This window comes from Lissotriton vulgaris, chromosome 2_1 (assembly GCF_964263255.1).
Source record: "Lissotriton vulgaris chromosome 2_1, aLisVul1.2, whole genome shotgun sequence".
Lineage (NCBI taxonomy): Eukaryota > Metazoa > Chordata > Amphibia > Caudata > Salamandridae > Lissotriton > Lissotriton vulgaris.
In genome coordinates this window covers 769,889,904-769,914,363 of record NC_141687.1, presented here as the reverse complement: position 1 = coordinate 769,914,363, position 24,460 = coordinate 769,889,904, and the positions used below count along the sequence as shown (strand labels likewise).

Sequence of the window (24,460 nt, the reverse complement as noted above, 5' to 3'; positions counted from 1 at the left end):
CCTTCGAACAACTGCCTACTTGCTTGAGACCACATTTTGTTGGCTCCTTTGCTTCAGCAAACAAGTAAACCAAGTTTGTCTACTGATTCCTGGAAGGTACTTCTGACCATCCATGTTTCACAACTCAAGCCATATGTCCCAGACTCTTTGATCATTTATCTCCTCCTTTTCCAATAATTGTCGATAATCATCCTTAATATGAGGCCAGTGAAATCTACTATTCCTGAAACTTTCAGAAGCAATTGCCAATTTTGGTGTAGTGGAAAAGATACCCACCTAGTGAGAGCTCTTGGGTCCCAAAGCCATCCTCTCATGCACCAGCTTTACCCTGCCATTTTTGCAACTGAGTTGCTGACAAGCCAAGTGCTCCAGAAGGGGGGCATACTAATAAATTACTGCACAACTCACCACATGGGATGTAGTTGTGATGTTGCCACTCTGTGCTTATCTACCTATTTGCTGGACACCCATGGCCTATGGCCTGGAGCAAAGCAGGGGCAACAAGTAGAATTCTGTATGTGCATCTGCTCTTTTCTCCATTGGTGTAGTCTCAGATTCGGGGTTCGCATCATGTCAGACATACAGGTGCCATCTTGTTTTTTCCTTGTAAAAACCTAGTGCTGCCGAACATTGCAGAGGATTCACAAAGGCAGGATGCGAGACATGCCATACAAACTAGTCTCTGCAGTTAACAACACCTTTCATCAGTTTGGGGATAAAACTTACCAATGCAAGATGGCGACACTTCCTATCTTTCAGGTTCCTGCTTCATGTTATCCTTCTATAAAAGATAACGTCTTTCACTTCTCTCTGTGTCACTATGCAGTCGGAGATGGTTTCTCGCCTGCTGGAATTCCTGATTCTGAAATTCTACTTCTGAAGACAGCTTTGTAAGTTCCTCTTGTGGACTAACTCTGCCTTGGGGCTTGCCTCCGTTCAGCTGTCTTTTCTACCATAACTTTCCTGTTGGAAGTTGTTATGCCATTCAGCTCTTTTCTTCTTGAAGGTGGATCATCTCTGCAGACACTTATTACTAACATATGACTTTGTCGTGAGGGGTATTGCGGCTACTCTGAGATATTGCCTCTACCTCGGGAATACCAGACCTTGACAGCTCAAGAGCTCATCGCATCTAGCTCAGACAGAAACAGGGAAGGTTTGTTGAATAATGGAGGAAGTGGAATAAACATGTACAGGAAAGTAATGTCAAGGAGCAGGAGGCAGGGTGATGAAAAGCAATGGAGGAGTGTGGCAGAGCAATGAGTAACTGGTGGTGGAAAGGAATGGACAATTTTGGAAATGTGGCAGAGCAATGAAGGAACTGGTGGGGGACAAAATTCAACAAAAGAGTGAGAATGTTTGGGAAAGCAATGGAGGAACTGGGAAGGGCCACACTCATAACAATAAGGAGGGGGTGAAAATACAAAACCAAACAAGTACACATGGAAGAGGGAGTAAAAAAACACCCACACTCCCATGGAGTGCTGAAATAAAAATAAAAAAGTAGTTTCCTGATTGTAAGGAGTGGAAGAATAGAACTCATCCAATCCAAACACTGTAAAACAGGAATGAAACAGGGAATGGGCAAGGATATTATGTTCTGTCACTACACGTACACAAATATTCCAATTTCCAAATGTCTTGCAGAAATCCAACATTCAGAATCATGCTATTTAAAACACAGACACTGACAATATTCAAAATGTATGTGGAACTCACTCATCAGTATTTGAAATGCAGACTGATTCTGTTGGTGATATCTTCAGCTTCTCCTCACAGTTCTTACTGGTTCTTAATCTTCTATATTTTTTTCTGGCGAGGTGTCCCCGATAAGCTTAAGGAGAAACAGAAATAATAGACATAAAGGTCATCATCAGGAGGTGTTGTGTTTTGTAAGAGGCATTGGTTTTAGTGTCCATTGTGCCACTGGTATGGCCTGGCGGATGTAGCAAGCAAAGAGGTTTCTCCTTTTATATGCTACATGTGCTAATGATTTTCTTCATGCATTCTCCCAATTTCCTCTGCACCCACTTTTCTTCTCCACTCCACTCACAAAGAAACCAACTGTAGTGAAGGTGACTATTTCCTGCCATGGGTTGAGGGTGAGGGAAGGTGCCTAGGCTTCAGGCAATGTTTGTAAGATTATTAGGCCTATCGTTCATAAATATTCTCTGCAAAACATATGCAATCCCTATTTTAGGAAAACAAAATCCTTAAAAGAGGAATTGTATGTTATCTGTATAAAGAAGAGGCATTTTAATCATGCATAGAAGAACATGTCTATGTTAAGAGACAAGCAAGTGACTTTAAACCTTGAGTCACAATGGGCATGATTTGTTAAAAGGCTATCCTGCATCTGGAAGCTACTGCAGTAGTCTCATTTTAAAGATGTATAGCTACTGTAACCACAGCACAGTCTGTGGTGGTAATTTAGGAAGATGTCTTTTTGAAATTTCTCAATGTCTCAGGCCCATATTACGGAGAACAGAGCTTTTTATTCTTATGAAAGAGTGCTTATATCTTTTTTTTATCTTGTCAAGATTACACTTTAAGAAGGGAGATGCATTTAGCTGACTACTGCTTCTAAGCAATAATGGTAACTGCCAGGGCCTAGTTCTATTAAGCTATCATGCGCATAAGTAATCTTGTAATTCTCATTTTCCTGCTATAGCTTTTACCTCCTACAAAATTCTCTAAAGTTGAACTCTCCCATACCACCACAAGCAAATAAAGATTTTTCTTTATGTATCACCTCCTGGAGTGATCTTCTCTTTCTTAAATGAGCTCATCAAACACATCGCATATCACCTCCTTCTCGATTACAAATCTATCCTTTTGGGAGATTTTTATGATGGGTTGAATACATTGTCTATCACTTCCAAAATTACATCTTTTTGGTCCTCAACAGCCTCCTTCAACATTTTGCTTACTTACTTATGGTAAAGGCTTTATTCTCAACCTCATTATTGTGGAGACAACATCAAACCCTTGGACCCTATCAACTTCAACTGGTCTGACCATATCCTCATCTTTTTTTTCATTCCAACCCAAAGTTCCCTATTAAGGAATAAACTGAAAGAGAATATAATAGGATTTGTGACTATAGCCTTGTGGATGCAGACAACCTGACCTGCTTAATCGCTTTGTCTTTTGTTAAATCACATCCCTCCCATGAGCTCTCTGGGAGAACTCTCAACAACACCAAAACCTCAAAGTGGTTTTCATCTATTATTAGACTCAAAAAGAAGAGACTGTGGAGGATCACTATAACTCCTCTCCTTCTTGTCCAGCTTAAATTAAAAAGAATACAATTATAAACCCTTTATTCCATCAAAGAGTAGTAATTCTGACTTCTCAAATAAACCACAAAAACTGAAATTATCTAATCTCATGAGATTAACACCTCTCACTATGGCCCTGACCAATTCAGAAAGAATACATTTGTTTTATTCTATAATGATAGAATTAACAATATTAAACAGGAAATTGATGTCTAATATTTCTTCAATTAGGACAGGCATCTTTTTCTCATAACAAGCAAATCCCTCCATAGAGTTTAAAGTGTCTGTTATTTTAGCAATCTGCTTTGTATACAGGAAAAATCATGGCGGCTAGTTACAAACCAAAAGAAATCTATCAGATCGTCAAAGGTCTCACTAAACTTCCCCAAATCTCACCATCTAACCACAATATACAAACTCGCTGTAACGATTTGGTGGAATTCTTTAAAAAAATAAATCATCAAATTTACCTGCCATTTCCCGATGCTGGTATGGATCCTCACTTTGATAGTCCATCCCCGCCTTCCCATGATATTACATTGCACTCATTAAATACCTTGGACCAGTTTCCCTTGCTGGATCCAGAGATGCTCGAACATATATGGCTTCAAGTAAAATCAGGCTCCCCTTGTGACCCAGCCCCCCCTCGCACCCTCGTTGCTGCCGCTCATACTATTCTTCCTACCATGCTTGACTTACTTAATACATATATCTCCTCAGGCATTGTCCCTCCCCTGTGGAAACAAGCCATGGTACGAGCACTCCTTAAAAAACCAAATTTGGATCCCAACACTCCAGTAATTACTGCCCTACCTCTCTGCTTCCCTGGGTGAGCAAAATCCTCGAGAAACACATCAATGGGCATTTGATGGGGTTCCTCGAGAGTAACCATCTGCTCGATTCCACACAGACGGGCTTTCGCCCCAAGCATGGGTCAGAGACTGCCCTGCTTGCGGTAACAGAGGAAACCAGAGGGATCTTGGATCGGGGGGATCGGTGGCAGTCATCCTCCTCGATCTAAGCGCCGCATTCGATACAGTGAATCACAGAATTCTACTGCATCGACTCCTCAGTCTAGGAGTGTCAGGGAGAGTGTTAACCTGGCTTAAGTCTTTTCTGAGTGACAGATCATTTCAGGTTTTCGAAGGGGATACTGTTTCTCTCATTAGACCCCTAGGCTGTGGGGCACCGCAGGGCTCATCTTTGAGCCCTACGCTTTTCAATGTATATATGAGACCACTGGCTGAGATTGTCCGCCCTTATGGTATTAAGATCATCACATATGCGGACGGTACTCAGCTAGTGGTCTCTCTGACACAGCCAGACTGTCAATCAGCACAGGTTGATCTGGCGGGCTGCCTAGAGGAAGTTAAAAAGTGGATGACTGCCTCATGTCTCAAACTTAATGGAGACAAGAAGAGCTTATGCTCCTCGGCTGCTCTGTTTCCCCTACAATTAACTTAATATGGCCCCCTTGTTTCGGCCCTCCACCAACACCCAAAGACACCATAAAAAGCCTTGGTAGCTGGCTGGACAGCTCTTTGACTTTTAACAGCCAGGCAACCAGGCTCTCAACCATTTGTTTTGGTTTGCTCAGATTTCTTAAGAAGATCCTTCCCCTCCTGCCCTTTGAGGCCAAACAAACGGTGGTTCAAGTTCTGATTCAGTCCTGCCTCGACTTTGGCAATGCTCTTTACTTAGGAGCCCCCGAATACACCCTACGGAAACTTCAGCTAATTCAGAACTGTACCGCGCGAACACTGCTTCAGCTCCCCCGTAGGTCCTCAGCTAAGCCCGGGCTGAGGAGCCGACATTGGCTCCCTGTCAGGGAGAGAATTAATTTTAAACCCTGTGTATTTCTCATCAGGCTTATTGGAAAACAGGTCCGGTGATTAATCACTCTTTAATCACCCCGCACCACCCCAATAAACAGCTTCGTTCTACCCATGCCTTTCTTGGAACAGTCCCCAAAATCAGGAGAACAAGATCAGGAGGCCGGTCGTTTTCCTATAACGCGGCCAAAATGTGGAATTCACTCCCCCTTGAGCTCAGATCTAACCCCAATCTGTCCTCATTCCGCAAACAGTTAAAAACCTTTCTTTTTAATAAATCTGATTTAAATCCTCCTGTCGACCGCTCTCATCAGGTAGCACTACTTTTTTTAGTGCTTGGGCGCCCCAGGGCAACTACTGCGCTATATAAAATTTCTTTTCATTTCATTTCAGTAACAAAACCCTCATCATATGATAATCCAGCGCCTCCTGCCATTACCAAAGGGCTTGTTTGAGCACTTCTCCCTCACTGGCTGGTGCTCATAAATTCCACTCTTCAATGGTGTTGTACTAAACTGCAATAAAGGTGTGTACATCAACCCCATGTGTTTCCATCAATTAATTAACCATATCCAGGAAAATTACTTCGTGGTATGATTTTGTTAGCATTCTTAGCAGACACGGTACGTAATTTACAACATTAAAGGTGATAGATGACATACTCTTCTCCTTTTTTGAAAGCCACCTCTATCTTCTCATCCTTTGGATTTAACTGTGGGACTCACACCATAGACCATGAAATTATTCTGTACACTTACAAACAGGATGGGCATGGAAGACACAATGGTAAAATGGCTTCAACATTATCTCTCAAAGTAGTCAACTAGTTCAAATTGTCTATTCTAATTCTAATTCTGATCCTCTGTAGTATCCTGCATAGTTCGCTTTAAGGTCCATCTTCTTAAATTGTCTAAGTTAAACCGCTGTGTGAACTCCCTAAAAGTTATGATATTGTGTGTCAATGATATGCCAATGACACACAAGTATATCTTAAACTGGGCTGACTTAAATCAATCTCCAAGATTAAATCTTTGCTGCATTCTATCCGCAATGGATGGAACAAAAACCCCTAAGACGCTGTGCTTCAAAGAAAATTCATTTATTTTCCTTACCCTGGAATCTAAATCAGCAAACAAACCTCTTTGGCCTACAACTTTAAAGACTGCTAACATTACTCCTAAACTACGATAGCTAGATCCTGGGGTTTTCGTCTTGATAACAACCTAGATCTCAGAGGACACATCCGAGCTAATGGCTAGGTCCACCAGATTCCATCTTCAAAAAGTGAAGAACTTAAAATACATTCTCTCCCTCGTCGTCTGAAACCATGACTACAGTTTTATCCTTTTCACTGTATCCTGAAAAACTGGTTAGTCCCTCTAGGATGAGTTCGTCGTGCTGCTGTCACATTTCTAACCAACATTAAAAAAACTAGTTTTGAGTTTTCCATTATATTTCGATATGTGCAATAATTCCTGTTACCAAACATATCAGAATTGTGAGCAATGCAATAAATATTGCATCCCCAAGATGAATTTCAGCATGTCAAACCTGTCCATATTTATTAGAGGGAATTTCCTGGAAAAAAACAGGGCATATGTCTTGCCTGCGTCGAATGGTTCTTAGCGGAGGCATGCTGCTCTATGATAACGGCACGCTTCACCTACAAAGCTTTACCCCTCATAAAACACAAAATAAATCTCCAAGAAGCTAATTTACGTCAGTACTTCTTGCACTATGAGGCATAACGACATAAGGTGTCGCTACACTCTGATTTTTTAAGAAGAGATCCATTCTTTACTGATGCTTTTGTTGCAATACTCACAGAGTCTAGAACACTCTCTCTCTTCATATCAAAATCGTTCCCTCTCCTTAGTTTTTATAAATCACCCTTAAAGAAACTCATCATGGGAAGCATTTGCATCTGAATGCTTAAGTGTACTGTTTGTCTGTAACATCTCAGTGCATAGGTGCCCCCACGCCCCCCAAGGATGCCATACACACATGGGGGCACTGCTGGGGGACCCCAAGAACGATTTCCGACATGGTTTCCTTGTCAGACAGGCCGGCATGGAAACAATGCCGGAAACTGTGCACCATAATCCGAAGGGCGGAAAGGCCCGCCCTATGGGATTACAAGCCGGTTCCGACTGGCCAACAGGCTCCTTGAGTCCATCAGAAGCCAACCGGCATGACCGGCCGGTTTCAATTCTGACCGGCTGATACATAATTAGCCGGTCACAATTGAAACCAATACCGGGCGTCGGAAAGCCTTTGACCAAAGGTCAAAGTCTTTCCAACCTCCATCGAAATAGGCCCCTAAAGTTTAACTCTGATGCTTTTGTTCTACCATTTTCTATCTATTTTGTTTTATTTTCGATTGTGTAATGCTCTGATACACTGCTACTCATTGGCATCAGTGACAAATGTAACTATTTAGACCTTTCTTTTTCACATACATTCTGTTGTTCAGCTCTGTCCTCCACTGACCAATGCTTTTCATTAGCTTTGCTACTGCGACAAATAAGTTTCCCATGGTGCCATTGTCAATCCCAGCTATGTGTTAACAGAGTTTTGAAATCCGCTTCATGTGGAGTGTTGCGCTACATATTACAATTAGCAAATACATAAATAAATAAGCTGAGAAGTCTTGTCACTAGATGGGCAAGAACAATTCATACTAGATGATATGGTCATTTGGAAAAAACAAACTAACAATGCCCACTCATTGTTTCCTCAGATTAACAAAATTGGCTTACCAGGAAGATGAACTTCAAACTTCTAATGTATCTCTGTAGAATTGTTAGAAATTCAAACAGAATGGCACTTCAGAGTAGAGAAAAATGCTAATGTCTCTGTAGACGTAGCATCTTAATGACATATGGGTCCCACCAACTTATACATGTGTTACGCCTTTCCCAGTGCTTAATTTGTAAAAATCATAAGTACCAGGAGGTCACTGCAGGTTGCACCAACGATTGCCCCTACCAGCACTGCCAAGAACAGCACCAATACAACTACCAACTGTAAAGAAATATGGGTCATTGGTTGAGGGGGGGGGGGAGCCCCACACATGCAACAACCACAATTCTTGTCAAGGACAACCACAAACATCACTAAATTAACCTCTGCTTAACCCTCTGATAGCTTGGCACAAAAGTAGTCATGCTTAACTTAGAGGCAATGTATGAAGCAGTTATGCAGCACACAAACAGTAATAAAGTGAAAACACACCACAAGAAAATCCTATATTTTAATAAATAAAATGAGACCAGAATGACAAAAATCCAATAAGTATACCCAGAGATATTCTATTCGACATGTTTTAGGGTGAATAGCACCTAAAAGCACAAAGCGCCAGTTGTGCTAGACCGAGAGAAAGTCACAAGTTCAGGCCAACCTCGTTGCAGCATGTGTCGGAAACATGGACAAGGGTAGATCGCAGAAATATTACCCTCTCAATCTCAATGCCAAGATTTACGTTAATGGTGGAGGAGGCTGTGAGGACCTGATTGACTCTTGGAGTAACTCAGGTTAGCCTGGGATAAGGTAAGCAGGGCCAGTATTGTTTTTAGATGCAAGGTAGTCCTCAAGCAGCAGGGCAGTCCTTTTTTCTGCAATGTCCAAAGGTCCAAGAGTGCTCTGGTGAGTGGGTCTGGAGTTACACTATATATATATATATATATCTCATGCTAACCTTTGTGTGTGGGGGAGTACCCTGTCAAGCCCTCATATCTGGTTTGGGAAAGTTCTTCTTTATCCCATAAAGGCTTCAAAACTTCTGGGGTGACAAAAGCAGGGCCAGCCTGGTATTGATTACTTTATGTGTACAAGAGGAAAAGCGTTTTGAATATAAGTGGGGTTGGGTACAGCCCTTCACAGTCATCCTGCCAGGATGACCCATCCTGTCCACACCTAATGATTGTGTTACTGTCTGGAATCAATACACATACCCCCAACTGCAGGGCCATTCACTGTCATGCGACCCAGGACACTGGCAGAAAGCACAAATGGTTAGGACAAGAAAATGGCAACTTTCCAAAAGTTGCATTTTCAAAATTGTGACTTAAAATTCAACTTTACCATTAAAAAAGGGTTCTACATTAGAATTCATTTGAGTGTAAACAGCATATCTCTATCTGCTCCCAATCCAACGTTATCACTTATTAAATGGAATGAGGTAACCCAGTGTTATTTAACCCCTTCCATACTGATGACGACCCCCGGCCCCCATGCATCACGGTGGCCGTGTGCTGATGACGGCTGGGGGCCGTCATGAACCCGCCCACTCTTCAAAACGCCCGCACAGGCGCAGAATCGCGCCCGCGCCCAAAGGGCTAATGGGAATTATAGGCCTTACAAGAATGAAAAACGACTTTAGGAGTTTTTCACTGCCCTTTCATGTAAAACTTAAGAACACGAATCCTACTTTTTAAATACAATGCAGCCTGCCCTATGAGCCTTTAAGGCCTACGTAAGAGGTGACATATGTATTAAAAAGGAAGGTTTAGGCTTAGCAAAAGGATTATTTTGACAGGTCGAAACAACAGTAAAAAACTGCACAATATGCTGCGGAGCAGGGCTGAGATATGTGTTAAAAGGCACAATTAGTGCTGAACGAGCACTAGTAGTATTTAATTTAAAGGCCCTTGGTACATGTAGTACCATTTAATAGAACTAAATTACATGTGCCAATTAGGTGGTGGCAAATTTTACCATGTTTAAAGGAGAGGGCACAAGCACTTTAGCTCTGGTTAGCAGTAGTAAAGTGCTCAAAGTTCTAAGGCTAACTAAAACAAACTCAGAACACAGGAGGGGTGAAGGCAAAACGTTTGGGGGGAATTCCACACTCGGGTCGTCAGGTCAATCACTAACCATAATACTCCTGCAAGTGTGAAAATTCAGACTATTTCGGGCCACACAACGCTTCATGAATGGCTCAGACAGCACATATTAGTAGTTTTTAATGTGGATTGAATTATTATCTGAACATTAGACACAAATTGCCAACATGTGGTTGACTGTCATAATTACCAGTGTTGATAATTAAGTGCGGTGTCGAGCACCGGAAACCACTGTCTTCAATTAGGCACTGGCCTTTCCCTATTCATTTGGTGCGTAACAACTGTTTTTCTGTTTAGTATTTTAACTATAAGGGCTAAAGTATTGCTGTTTCCTTTTTCCCCTTTCAGAAGCAAACAGAAATCTCTACGTTGTGATTCTGTGGTCTACGTACGAGATTTAAATATATTTTGTACTGTATTTTCTGGCGTATACGACGACTGGGCGTATAAGACGACCCCCTACTTTTCTTTTTAAAATATAGGGTTTGGGCTATATTCGCTTGCTTATAAAATGACCCCGGCGTATAAGACGACCCCCAACTTTTGAAAAAATTTTCAAGGGTTAAAAAGTCGTCTTATACGCCAGAAAATACGGTAATTCTAAATACAGCCATAACCTGGTATTCCTCTTCCAATTAAATTTTTATGCTGATCTTAAAGCAATTTGTCACTGATGTCAGTGAGATGTAGCAGCGTATCTTGGCATTATACAATCAGAAATAAAACAACGGACAATGGCCCTCATTATGAGTTCCCGTCATCTATGTGGGAACATTCCGCATATAAAGATACAGCATGGTATCGCACAGTGAAATATCAGAGATTGCAAGTTTTCCACCCTGTAGAATGGGAAATAACATGCAGACTTGGTAATACCAGGTCCAATTATGTATTTTCCACCTTTTCTGGGGAAAAACCGTGCCCTCGTTTACAAACATTTGCTGCATGCTTAAAGTGGTTGGGAAACGTGGTACAGGCTTTTCTCCTCAGATGTAGGGGGTAGGCTGAGAGTGGGAGCAGCTGGAGTAAAGATTTCCATTCCATTCAGCTGGTGGAAAATGTTCTGTTCTGCAAAGCTGAGATATGAGGGCGGATGGTATTGTGCACAGGAGCTGCACACAGTTCCGCCGAAGTTGCCAGGTCCGGTGTGTCTCGGCTTAAAATGATCAGATTCAGAGTTTGACGACCAGAAAATTGCAGTCCCGGAGAAACCAGAAATCTTTTAGCTGCTTTCTCCCCTGGTTGCTCTCTTCACCAGGGATAGAGCTGAGGGCATCTCTAAATGTGGGTCAGTGTTTTCAGTAGTGAACTAGTGGAGTTTAAACAAATGAATGTGTGAGTGCAGAACACCTAGGAATTCTTGGCAGCAATGTTACAAAAATAGTAGGTATTGGACAGTTTTGAAATGATTAATAAAGATCTCTTTGTGGGTATGAAGATTTAACCTCTTCACTGCCAGGCCTTCCCCTGTGCCACGCCTTTTTTTGGCTATTTGTGGTAGTTCGCGCTTAGGCCCCCATAACATTTTGTCCACATAAGGTATCCATGTGAAATTTGCGTCCTTTTCTTCCAACATACTGAAAATTCTAAAGGTACCCAGGGTTTGTGGATTCCCATGGAGGGGACCAATTAATTAGGCAAAATACAGCAACATTTGGTGTATTTGAGGAAAAATGGGAAAAAAGTGCTGCAGAAGTAAGCGTCTGTTTTTTCCCTGTAAATGGCATCAATGAAGGGTTTGTGGTGCTAAAATCACCATCTTCCCAGCTTTCAGGAACAGGAATTTTTTTGTCAGAAATCCAAAATTTCCTACACAGTTCTGGCATTTTACAAGGACTTGGCCTATTTTTGCTATTTTTGTGCTTTCAACCTCCATCCAGTTAATGGTTGAAATGGGTGTGAAACCAATAGCGGATCCCGGAAAGCTATATATCTCTGAAAAGTAGACACAATTCTGAATTTTGCAAGGGGTCCTTTGTGTTAGCTCCTTAAAGGTTTACCTATAGAAAGGAACAGTTGAAATAAAAGAATATTGAAATTTAGCTGAAAAAACAGCCATTTGTGCTTACATTTTCACTTGTAACTTCTTCTAATTATCGTAGATTTCTGAAAGCTATATACCGTTACGTCCGTGCGCCCTTTTGGTTGTGGGGATTTATGAGGCTTGTTGTTTCACCAAGAACCTGAAGTACTCAGAGCAAATAACTGAGTTGCACCTTGCAATAGTTTTTCATTGTGTAAAGGGTATACAGTAATCCATTTGGTAAAATATAAAGAGTGGAACATAGGTATCAAGGAAACCTATGTAGATCCGAAATGGGAACAAGATATGGAGTTTATTTGTGCAACTCTTTATCTACAAAAAAAGTTTACAAACTTTGTAAACAAAACACAATTTCCTCATATTTCTATGAAGGAAAGTTCTGGAATCTGCAATGAAGCCACAAACTTCCACCCACCCAGCATTCCACCAAGTCCGGAGATAACAATTATATGTGTGCGGGTAGTGCTAGTGCCTGCGACAGGAAATGGTATAAAACCCAAAGTGGACACATCATATTTTTCCAGTGAAAACTGACTTTTTTGGATTTTGGGCCCTAGCTCAGGCAGCACCTAGGGAGACCTCTGTGTCCAATGCAGAATGGCCTAAAAACCTGTATTTAAAAAAATATATAACGCTTAGAGCTTGCTGTGCTATCCCCTCAATCTTTATATTTTTTACCTTTCTCAGTCACAGCCCCTTGGCCCACCCACACAATTGAGGTATAATTTTACTCGGGAGACCCAGTGGACTGCTGGGTGGTAGGAAATTTGTGCTGGTGTGGTGATCCCAGACACAAATGTGAAGTAATTTTATTTTATTTTGCTAAATCTAAGGTTTGCAGGGGATTCTGGGTAAGAAAATCTTGGGGTATCCACGCAAGCCACACCCCCCTGAACTCCCCCGGGTGTCTACTTTTCAAAAATGTCTGCGTTTGGTAGGTTGCCCGATATGGCGACCTAGCACGGGACCAAAAACGAAGGTGCTCACCCTTCCAACACCAGGTCGTTTTGTGATTGGGTGGAAGCAAATTCATGTTGCCCCATTGATCCCACAAGTTTCCAACACAGAAGCGTGAGTATAATATGATTTCTTTAGCTACATTTGAGGTTTGCAGGTGATTCTGGGTCAGAATACATTGGGGGTCCACGCAAACCATAGCTTCCTCGACTCCTGCAGGTGTCTAATTTTCATAAATTGTTCGGTTTGATAAGGTTCCCTAAATGGCCGCCGAGTCTGGGACCAAATATGCAGGTGACCCCCTTGCATAACCAGGTTATTTTGTGATTGATAATTATGATGCCTCTACAATAGGTTTCGGACACTTCCCTGTCGAGGTCACTTGGCCCACCCACACAAGTGAGGTCGCATATTTTTTAGGAGACCTGTGGAATACTGGTTGGTAGGAATTTTGTGTGGGCATGGTCATTCAGCAACTTTCCAACACAGCTCTGTGAGGTAAATGTGATTTATTTAGCTAAAATTGAGGTTTGCATGGGATTCTGGGAAGACAAACTGGGGGATCCATGCAAGCTGCACCTCCATGAACTTCCTCGGATCTCTACTTTTCAGAAATGTCTGGGTTTGGTAGGTTTCTCTAGATTGCTGTTGAGTCCTGGACCAAAAACGTAGGTTCCTGCCTTGCAAAAACCGGTTGTTTTGTCATAGATAGGGGTCTCCTATGTTTTTTCTCTGGAGCTCGGCAGCCATCTAGGGAAACCTAACATACCTAGACATTTCTGAAAACTAGACACCCATGGGAGTACAGGGTTGTGTGGCTTGTGTGGATCTCCCAATGTTTTCTTACCCAAAATCCCCTGCAATCCTAAGATTTAGCTAAAAAGTCACATTTTCCTCACATTTCTGTGAAATCACTTTCCTCCCATTTCTGTATGGTAAATTTGTTGATCACTGCGCTGACACAAATTTCCCACCACCCAGTGTTTCCCTCAGTCTCGCAATAAAAATTATACCTCACTTACATGGGTGCCCAAAGCAGTATCAACCTTTTGGACCCACTTTGGTCACACAGTTTATCATTTTATACGTTTTTAGATTTCTCTGTTTCGGGCACCCACACAAGTGAGGTGTGATTTTTTTCAGGAGACTGAGGGAAATGCTGGGTGCAGGGAAGTTTATGCCAGGGCAGTGATAGACAAATTTACCATGCAGAAATGGGAGGAAAGTGTGAATTGTTAGCTAAATTTGAGGTTTGCAGGGGAACCACACTGCCAGCCAAGCACCATTCACACACACCACCAGCCAAACACCATCCAAGCACATAGCCAGCTAAGCGACAGTCCATGCAGATCGCCAGCCAAGTAACAGTCCATGCACATTGCCAGACATGTGCCATTCACACAGACCGCTAATCAAGCGCTAGTCCACACACACTGCCAGCTAAGCACAAGTCCACACACACCACCAGCAAAAAGAAGGTTCACACACAGCTAGCCAAACACCAGTAAACACAAACCATCAGCCAAACTTCAGTTCATACACACCCAGAAACTTTTCCTAATGTCTAGCGGTTTTCGGCCCCTTCAGGGAGCAGATGTGTCTAAAAATATCGCGGATTGGGGCAGAAGCTGCTAAAATGTGTTCCCAAGAAAAAGTGGAGAACCCCTTGCCTAAGTGGCTGCTCCCTGACATGCCATTAACAAATCTCTGGTGCCTAATGGGCTTTCTGCCCTCCCAGGGGGCAGCAAGACTGTCCCTTTTGTGTTGGGGGCATTAACATGACCATTGTGGCCCCACCGTCTTTTATAAAAAAAAAAAACAATCATCCCTGGTACCTAGTAGACTTTTAACCCACCCTATGGGGAAGAAAGACTGCTGTAATTATAGTGCCCTTTTAGGAAAGCCCCAATCTTTAAGTACTAAAAAAAAAAAATCCCTGGTGTCTAGTGGTTTTTCTGCCACCCTGGGGGCAGATCAGGGGTATTAACCCCCATCTGCCTCATGGGGGACAGAAAGACTGTCCCTTTTGTGTTGGGTTGTGGGGGCATTGGCATGCAATGTCGAGAGCCCCCACCCCTCTTTTATAAAGAAAAATCATCCCTGGTGCCTAGTGGGCTTTCTGCTGCCAGATCGGGAGCTATTGCCTGCATTTGTATCCAGAGGGAGGGGAGGGCAGAAAAACTGTGATAATTTTGGGAGGGGTGGGGGAATTATAGTGTCCATTTAGAGCAGCCCCCACCTCTAAGTACTAAAAAGAAAATCCCTGGTGTCTAGTGTGCTTTCTGCTCCCGGGGCAGATTGGGGTCTTCTGTCCCCATCTGCCTCCCAAGTGGGGTAGAAAGACTGAATATGCCCATTTAACAATAGGGGGAGCAAAGACCATTGCCCAAGGGGCCGCTTCCCCCTACCTGGTGTCTAATGGCCGATCCCTGCTTGGGGATCGCTCTCCTGCGCCGATCCCCAAGCAGGGATCTACTAGGGAAGGGTACCATTGGAAAGGGGAGATGCTCCCCTTTCCAATGATACCTCTTCTTTGTGTTTTGGTGCTCGGGAGGCTGAGATAGCCCCATGAGCACCGAAACAGTGAATCAGAAATGAGCCCATCACCTCATTTCAGTTTCACTTTCAGTGTAATGACGTCCGCACGCCATGCGCATTCTCGTCATTACACTGAAACAAATAATGGCTGGGGAGGTTGTGTAAGCTCTTTTCCTCTTCCAGAGGCAAAAAAAGGAAATCCCTCCGCTGTTTTCAGCGGAGGGATTACGCAGTGGTGTCCCTTGGACATAACGGTTACGTCCATGGCACACCAGCGCTTAGTCATGGTCGTAACTGTTACGTCCATGGTACTGAACGGGTTTAATTCACAAGGTGTAGAGGCAGCAGACCTCAAATGCTCATTGCTCTGCAAATTATAGGTTCCCATAGGACTGTAAAACCGACATAATTGATAAGTTCAAGAAGAAAATTTGCTGTACCTCATGGATATCCTGAAACTCATGGACATCATTTAGGGGTCACCAGGGGTCATAGCTGCATCTGCTGGCCTGCCTCTTGCTACCCCTGGCTTTGCTTTTGGGAGCCCTGGCCTTAGAGGTGGCAAAATCAGTGCCTGGAACACAGGGGCAGCTCTTCCTAATGGACACTGGTTGGAGCTCCACTTGCCTGGTTTCTGTTATTTTTTAAATATACAAATAGTGAATAATATTATTCACTATTAGTGTAATAGAAAATGGAGTACACTAGCTGGAATATGACCCTTTCAGGAAGCTAAGGTGAGTACAAAAATGCTGTTAATTGTATGTTGCATGCTTGCGGGTGAGAATGTGCTTATGTGCGCGAGAGTATGTGAATATGTAAGCATGTGTTTGTGAGTCAAAGAAAAGGTCAAATGGCGTGTGGTGTCACTTCCTGTACCTCTGGCACAATATATATTTATTTACATATCACTCCACTCCGCGTATAATGAATTCACCTTTCAAAATACGGACACAAACCCAAGTTTCCAGTTCTCATTATCTGTTTATTCGCTGTGTCGCCATAACGTTTCAGCTCTGAAGACCCTTGAGCACATGACACAGAATACTTCCTTCTGGACATTTTTAAATTGACAGGTGCATAAAAAAACATTGCTTTGCGTGATTCGTTATCATAGACATAGAGGTTAAGCATTGTTTTATGACATATGTTTGTATTTACATCTCATTTACAAATAAATTCCAGTTCATTGTTTTGTACTTTATCATTACCGTATAATACCTTGAATCATTTGGACCCGTTAAAAACAGTGTTTGCAAATGTTGGACTTTTTACGAAAGATTTTTCAGTTTTTCATCAAAAAATATATACATGCACGTCCTTAATATATGATTCCTATTGAAAACAGCATCATTTCTGTATAATACACTATGAGCTGTGGGATAAATGTACTACAACCCCTGTGTATGCTTATTTGCTTGTGTCTATCTTGTCTGAAAGTGCCAGTGCAAGTGAATGAAAATTAATAGTGAGAAAAGTGAGGTAAAATCCATGCAACTCCAAATTGTTTAAAGTTTAACATTTCTTGTTGAAAAGAACAGAGTCAGTGGTTCATCATTCATGTACTATTCGTTCTTTACTGTGTGGGTACAAACTAATGTCTTAATCATGTCGGATTATCATAGTATGTGATATCATTGTAAAGATCCAAATAGCCCATAGCTATTCCCTTGATATTAGTTTAAATAAAAGGAAACCATCAGTGCAATCTCAGGCATAATACTTTTTATATATATATATATATATATCAAAGCTACCTCGGTTTACACCAACTTTGCGCACTCGAAGGACGGGTGCTTTCGCGGGCGGTATCTCCCGCAATAAATTGAAGCTCCGTCTCGCCTCGTATTTTCAGAAGAAAAGAGAAAGCACTTTCAGGAGCGGGGAAAGAATCCTTGCAGGTCAGTAGATAACTCTGAGTAAGTGGCTTTTTTCCCTGGTAACTACTCGTGAGTGTATCTCTCAACGACCTTGCTTTTCTAAAGGTAAGTAGCGGTTGAGATGGAATATCCGAATATCCAATCCTATTACTGGGTCTAACTTTAAGAGGTTCCAATTTTTCTTAAAGATTTTCTTTAGGTCCCCTGCCTCTTCAGAAAAGGTTGTGATCATTCTGAATTTGCAATTTTCAGTTCTCTTATTTCTTTCTTTAAATAATTGCTCCCTTGGTGTATTATTCACCCTACTGAAAGCTTCCTGCAAGGTGCGTTCTTCATAGCCTCATGCTCTAAATCTATCTTTCCATGCATTCTTGTGCGTGTTTCAGGTAGTCTACCTCTCTAGTGTCATTCCTTTTTATCCGCAGGAGTTCCCCAAACGGAATACTTCTTATTAGTCTGGGGGGGGGGTGACTACTTTGTGCATGCAATATTGAATTGCCTGCTGTGGGCTTTCGAAACAATTTAGTGTGGATATTCCCGTCTGTTAAGCATACCTCCAGATCGAGGAAGTGTACTGATGAGGCACTGATCTCCGCAGTGAATTGTAAATTCACCGAGTTATGGTTTAGTCTATCAATGTATTCCAAGACCGTTTCTGTAGATCCTCTCCAGATCACAAAGAGATCGTCTATATAACGATGCCTGGTAACTATATTCTTGGTCCAGTTATGGTTGGTCTCCGCCCAGGCCACCTGCTCCTCCCACCAGCCAACGAATAAATTCGCGTAGCTGGGGGCGAAGCAGGTGCCCATCGCGGTACCCGAGACCTGGCGATAGTATTGCCCTTGGTACAAAAAGATGTTGTTATTAAGACTAAATTCCAAAAATTGCAGGACCATTTCATTATGGGTTGTAAATTTTACCGATCTATTCTGCAAAAAGTACCTCACTGCTTCAATTCCATCTGTATGCGCAATGCATGTATATAGACTGGCAATATCCATTACAATCATTACATCGCCCTCCCGCCAATGCATGGAATCGATAGTCTTCACAAAGTCCCTGGTATCCTTCACATATGACTTCAGTGACATTACAAACTCAGAAAGAAAATGATCTATGTAAATGGAAATGTGTTCTAAAAGACTCGACTGTGAGGAAACAATCCACCTCCCTGGTGGTTCTAGTGCATTTTTGTGCACCTTTGGTAGATGATAAAAACATGGAATAGTGGGATTCAAAATCCTCAGAAACAAATACTCCTCTGTTACTATCATGCCTTTTCCATTCCAGTTCTTAAGTAACGCATGACAATTGTTAATGCTTGTGAGGTATACACTTTTATTCGTTTTCTCATAGAATGATTCGCTTGATAATTGTCTTTGGGCTTCCTTATTGTATGCCTCGTAGGTTTGAATTACTACATTCCCGCCCTTATATGAGGCCTTATATACAATAGTGTTGTCATTTTTCAGCCCTTCCAATGCCTGGATCTGTTCATAGGTTATGTTACGCCTTTTAGGTCTTCCCCGTTTTTTGTGTCTTATTGCCATGAGTTCTTTCGTGACAACATCAGAGAAAGTGTCAATAAAGTCTGTTGGCATCTGTGGTTAAAAGGTGGATGCAGGTTTAAATGCGGTTAAAGCACATTGTTGTTCCACCCCAGCTATTTCCACAGTCACTTGTTGTTCCGTGTCCAATTCATTCTCATTTCTAAGATCTTCAAAAATTAGCATACCTGCTAAGTCACTGCCCACTAGTAGATCTGTTGCTAAGATAGATTCCTTATGGGTCTTATCCCTTTTGGGCTTCATTTAAAAAAACGTATGGAGTTTCAGCTTCCTTATGAACTTAAAAAGATCAATACGAGTCTGTGTGTATTCTAGGTTTTTCTGAGGGCAAAAAGAAAACCCCAGCTTCAAAACTTTCTCTTCTACCGGGGATAATGTTCGTGAAGTCAAATTAATAATGGTTAGGTTCTCACCTTCGTTCTGTCCTTCACCATTCACCTGCATTTGTAGAGCTTTTTCTTACTTCTGGTCACAGGTGTAGACTGTCGACTTTTTGCGCCAGTGGCCGCCTCTCCTCGTTGGCCTGCTTTTCTTTGGTCTGGCGGTTTGCCCCTGTTTTTTTAAATGACTGTCGCATCACATGGAACTCGTCCTGAAAAGGGAAACTCTTCGTTGCAATCCCCTGGCCATCCGCATTATTCATCCTCGGATACCTCTGGGGTCGTTACTTCCGATTCCGACGTTTCAGGTTGCACTGTTGTCTGCTGTTTAGCTTTCTCTTGTAGCGCTTTCCGTGGGGCATCATATCTCTTGGCAATGGTGATTATCCTTCCTTGTGCGTAATCGCGCTCGTCACGCTCAAATTTCTCCTGTTTTGTCTGTCTGATTTTGCCTTCATAGCTCTTCAGACGTTTGATCATTTGTTCCCGTAGTTCTTGTTGCCTTATTTTATTATCATGCTTGGCGAATTCCGTTTCCAAGTTGTCAATGCCACGCAAACTTAATCAAAATTAACAGCATCCCATTACATGAGTGGGCTGTAAATTCTGCCCAATCCTCAAGTAATCTGGGGTCCGGATTCTCATAGGCTGGAATGGTGTAAATGCGGAGGCCCCTCGGCACTCTGTTGACCTAGACATAATTTTGCAGGGAAGTGCCTTCCCACCATTTTCAAATTTCGCGCTCATTCAGCCTTTCTAATGCCGCAAATTGAGTTGCCAGCGTGGTCACATTCCGGTCCTCCTTTTGTGTGTTGGGCATACTCGTAGTTGGTCTTTTGTGTTAAATACAGACTACCATTCCAGAAACCATTGACACACCAATACCAGTTACTACATACGCACTCACTGATTCCTAAGTCTACACACACATCCACTCATTCACCCATACAATCACTCATAAACACAGTCACTCATCAATACAACACTATCATATGCACTCATACACCTATAGAGATACTCACACACTGCCACTCATCCATGGAGTTACTCACACACCTTGTCAGTCATACAAAGAATCAAACACATTCCCATTTCCTCATCTATACAGTTATACAAACATAACGTTACTTATTCAAACATATACTAACACATACTTACTCTCTTTTACAATCACTGATACAAGTACACATTGATCTATACAGTCACTTACGCAATCACAGGCTCTCATGTATAGTCATTAATATATGCCTACTCTCACATGCACTGTGTTTTACATATGTACTTACTTGGACATGTAGCACTGTAGCAGTGATGTCATCAGTGATGTGACTGACCATGTCATGAATGATGTAATATGTGACATCATCAGCAGTGGATTGCGGGCGCGCGAGTTATAGTGAGTCCAACTAACTATAACGTGGGAATTTCAATGGTTTTGTATGAGTAAAATGTCCAGCTAACTATAACTGGTGTTAAACCTATGGTTTTTTCAGTGAATTTCAAAGGTTTTTCAAATGCTAATTCCTAACTATAACGAGTGTTAAACCTATGGTTTTTTCAGTGAATTTCAAAGGTTTTTTAAATGCTAATTCCGAACTATAATGATTATGGAATGAAGTTCAGAAGTTTTTGAATAATGTTTTTTAAACTTCTTTTTTTGCAATGTTTTGCTGTTATTACAAAGTGTTTCCGTTTATTGTAGGATACTTTGTATTTATAAATTTGTGTCTAAAATATTGCATTAATATGATGTAACTAATAGGCGAATTTTTAAAGTTACCCCATATCCTATAGTCTTTTTTCCCATTCTATGAAAAAATGTTGGAGGGAACAAGACGGAGAATGAGAGTATTTAAAGAACGCGGGATTCCTTGCATGTTGTGATCAAGACCGGGGTAACCCGATCGAAACGCGTCATGTTGGGAGAAATGTAGGAATAAAGCACTTTATTTTTACCTGAAACATGAGTGGTGGTCCGTTCCTGCCAAAACCTCGCTGGCAAAGTATTGCAGCATCCGAGGTGGACAGGATTTGGTGTTTCATATTTTTATATATATATATATATATATATATATATATATATATATATATATATATATATATATATATATATATATATATATATATATGATAGGTATATATATGAGTATACATTTTCGTATAATTTTTACATTTCATCAATCTTTACCAATAAACGCACTCTCGAAGTCAAATTCTACAAAGGGCAGAAGCCTTAGGGATATCTTGGTGAAGGGTGATATCAATGAAATCAAGAAGAATAATTTTCACGATCTCAAGGGTTTCTTTCCCTGTGGGCATTGAAGGGCGTGCAGGTTCAGCCATTCTGTTAAAGAAATTGATATTCCAGGAAGAGCTAAGAAGTGGACTATTAAGCAATTCCTCACATGCAGTAGTAGCTTCATTATATATGTATTGGTGTGTCCATGCAAATTGAGATACGTAGGGAGCCCTACATGCATGGTCAATAAAGAGTTATGGAGCATCTGAGAGCCATTAATAATGTAGATATGCATTATCCTATTGCCTGATATTTTGTAGAACATCATCAGTCAAACAATGCCCAATTAAGATTTTTTGCTACAGAACACCTACCAGTGGGCATCAGAGGAGGCAATAGAGAGTTGGCACTCAGAATCAAAATAGATACTGGAATTAGAAACTAGGCACCCAGGGGGCAACAATCTTGATGACGAACTAGCCGTCCATCTCCATGCTGATTAATGCATAATTCATGCATTTGTTATCTAATGATGTATCAAATACTGTGATTGCAAGATACCGTTTCAGAATGTGAATATTTGTGTTTTTATAAGAAATGGTACTCATGGTGCTTTTCTATCTGTGTTCTTATCATTCACAGGAGGAAAGGAAGGGGCCCACTACTGTGTGGTCACTTTACGGGCTCCCTACCCTTTTCTTCCCCCATGCACGGGTGAACACTGAATACAGATAAGAGACTTTTAAAATGTAAAAATTGGAATTTCTACTTGTATAGTTATTCCAAGTTTTCTTTCCGGCACGTTATTCACTATTTAATTTAGACTATTGGTATATCTGGATATAGACTTTTGCATAAGAGCCAACAGGTGGGGCTGTAGCAATATGCTATGTGACCGAAACATGGCAATACACGCCAAGAAAGAATCATTTTTACCTTTTCTATAGTGATTTAGGGTGCCTTCGCAGTAATTGAGTGAATGATCTATGGACGACTATCCAATTAACTTGTATTGGGTTTTGATGTATTAGGCACTAGACCGCATACACCTGCAGACACTAGCACAACTACGTCTCTGCTAAACTGTGAAAAGAGTGAATGGACTTATTTATTATGTACTATATGTATATGGGCACTAGACCGAATATAACGTGTGACTACTATAGGTGTTTTCTCTAACAGGTACATCACCATTATCGTAATGAGGTACTTTACACGTACTTCTATGAGTAACTTCTAACCATCTACAGGGCACCAATGATACTTAGCATTTATTTATTTATATTTGCGATGTAGTACGATAAATTTGAGAAGTCTGTGCGTCTTTACAAGACTCATCTTTAATATAAAGCTTGGGATGTATTTGACTTTTGTATCTTGCAAAATATGTAAATATCTCTGCAAACATGGCCACCACCGGAGTTTGGCGAAAGCAACTTGGCACGCCCTGTGACTTGTAGCATAGCATGAATTTCGCTACAATGAATGAGGGCATATAACTGGGCACGATACTAAGAAATGTCTCACTGAGAAACAACATTGATAATATATTTTGGTGCAAGCAATGTGGCGTACAAAAATATTTTTCGTGCACATTACCGTATTTTGTGAGAAAAGAGATAAACGCAATGAGCTGTGGGTAAACAACCATGTACAACTGTTATGATGGTGAATATTCAAAGTCTTATTATGAAATGCCTCTATTTGCCAGATAATTGCATATTACAAAATGTCTGACAATGTGCTTGCCGAGAGGGCAAGTCTATTACTAACAGTCCATCATCGATTACCTTGAGTTTTTTTTCACTTTATGTATGCATGTTGTATTGCAACAATGTTCGTGTGATCAAGACAAACTTTTTTGTCAAAACGCGTAGCGAGCAAGCAATAAAAGCTACCTACTTTGCAGAATTTGACTTCAAGAGTGCGTTTATTGGTAAAGATTGATGAAATTGCCGGTTTGGGACGTACCGGCAGCACGCACCATCTAAAGACGGGATCAGTCTCCCTAAGTCCCAGTTCGGAGGATTTCAAATAATTTTTAAATTATAAAATAAATTAAAATTAATAGTTTATTAATTGTTTTAAACCAACTATATATATATTAATTATTATGTATGTGTGTTTAACTTTATTTAATTTAGTTTGTTATATTTGTTAAAATGTATATTACATCTACTGTATTTTTTATTATTTAATATATTTAATATTTATGTTATTTTATATATAAATATATATATATGTATATATGTGGTCTGGTAATGTTGGATGTGTAGCGGCCGCTCCAGGTCGCGAAAGAGGCCCCCCGTAAAGAAACGGATCCGTCAGCGAAGACTGGTAAAGCTGACATTAAGGATGGAAGCGGAACGAGCAGGATTCCAGTGAGCGCTCAATCCGGCATGTTTTGCAGCGACAAAGCAGGGTGACATGAGGCCAGTTACCCCTTCAACCAACAAGGAACTTTAATTTCATTTTGCGTATTAAGACAGAACAGCGCAACCCACATGGGATAATTAAATTGCACTACAATACCCAAGAGGCTGTTCTACGGCCACGCCCCTCCCCAGGGGCGGGGAATTGACATTTAATTAGACTGCTGCGAGTTCGTCCACTTGCATGAAACGCCACAGAAGAAGGGAGTTGGTTCCTCCCGAAACGCGTCTGGCGATGTACTTTCAGAAGTGGTGTCCCTGAGCCTACCTGCCACCAGCACGCTGCAAATAAACCTGTGCCTTGTTATTCAAGCTTCCTGGCTGGCCTCCTTCAATTTTGGGGTCTGGTAATGTTGGATGTGTAGCGGCCGCTCCAGGTCGCGAAAGAGGCCCCCCGTAAAGAAACGGATCCGTCAGCGAAGACTGGTAAAGCTGACATTAAGGATGGAAGCGGAACGAGCA

General features: G+C 41.5%; 1 protein-coding gene across 1 annotated transcript in view; it reads right to left on the bottom strand.

Moving 5' to 3' along the window:
• Positions 1-24,460, bottom strand: part of MYO3B (myosin IIIB) — a 1,488,954-nt gene that overhangs the window by 312,596 nt on the left and 1,151,898 nt on the right. The window contains exon 22 of the mRNA XM_086956107.1: positions 1,720-1,834. Within this exon, the coding sequence (XP_086812233.1) occupies positions 1,720-1,834 (115 nt within the window). The remainder of the gene's footprint in view (positions 1-1,719; positions 1,835-24,460) is intronic.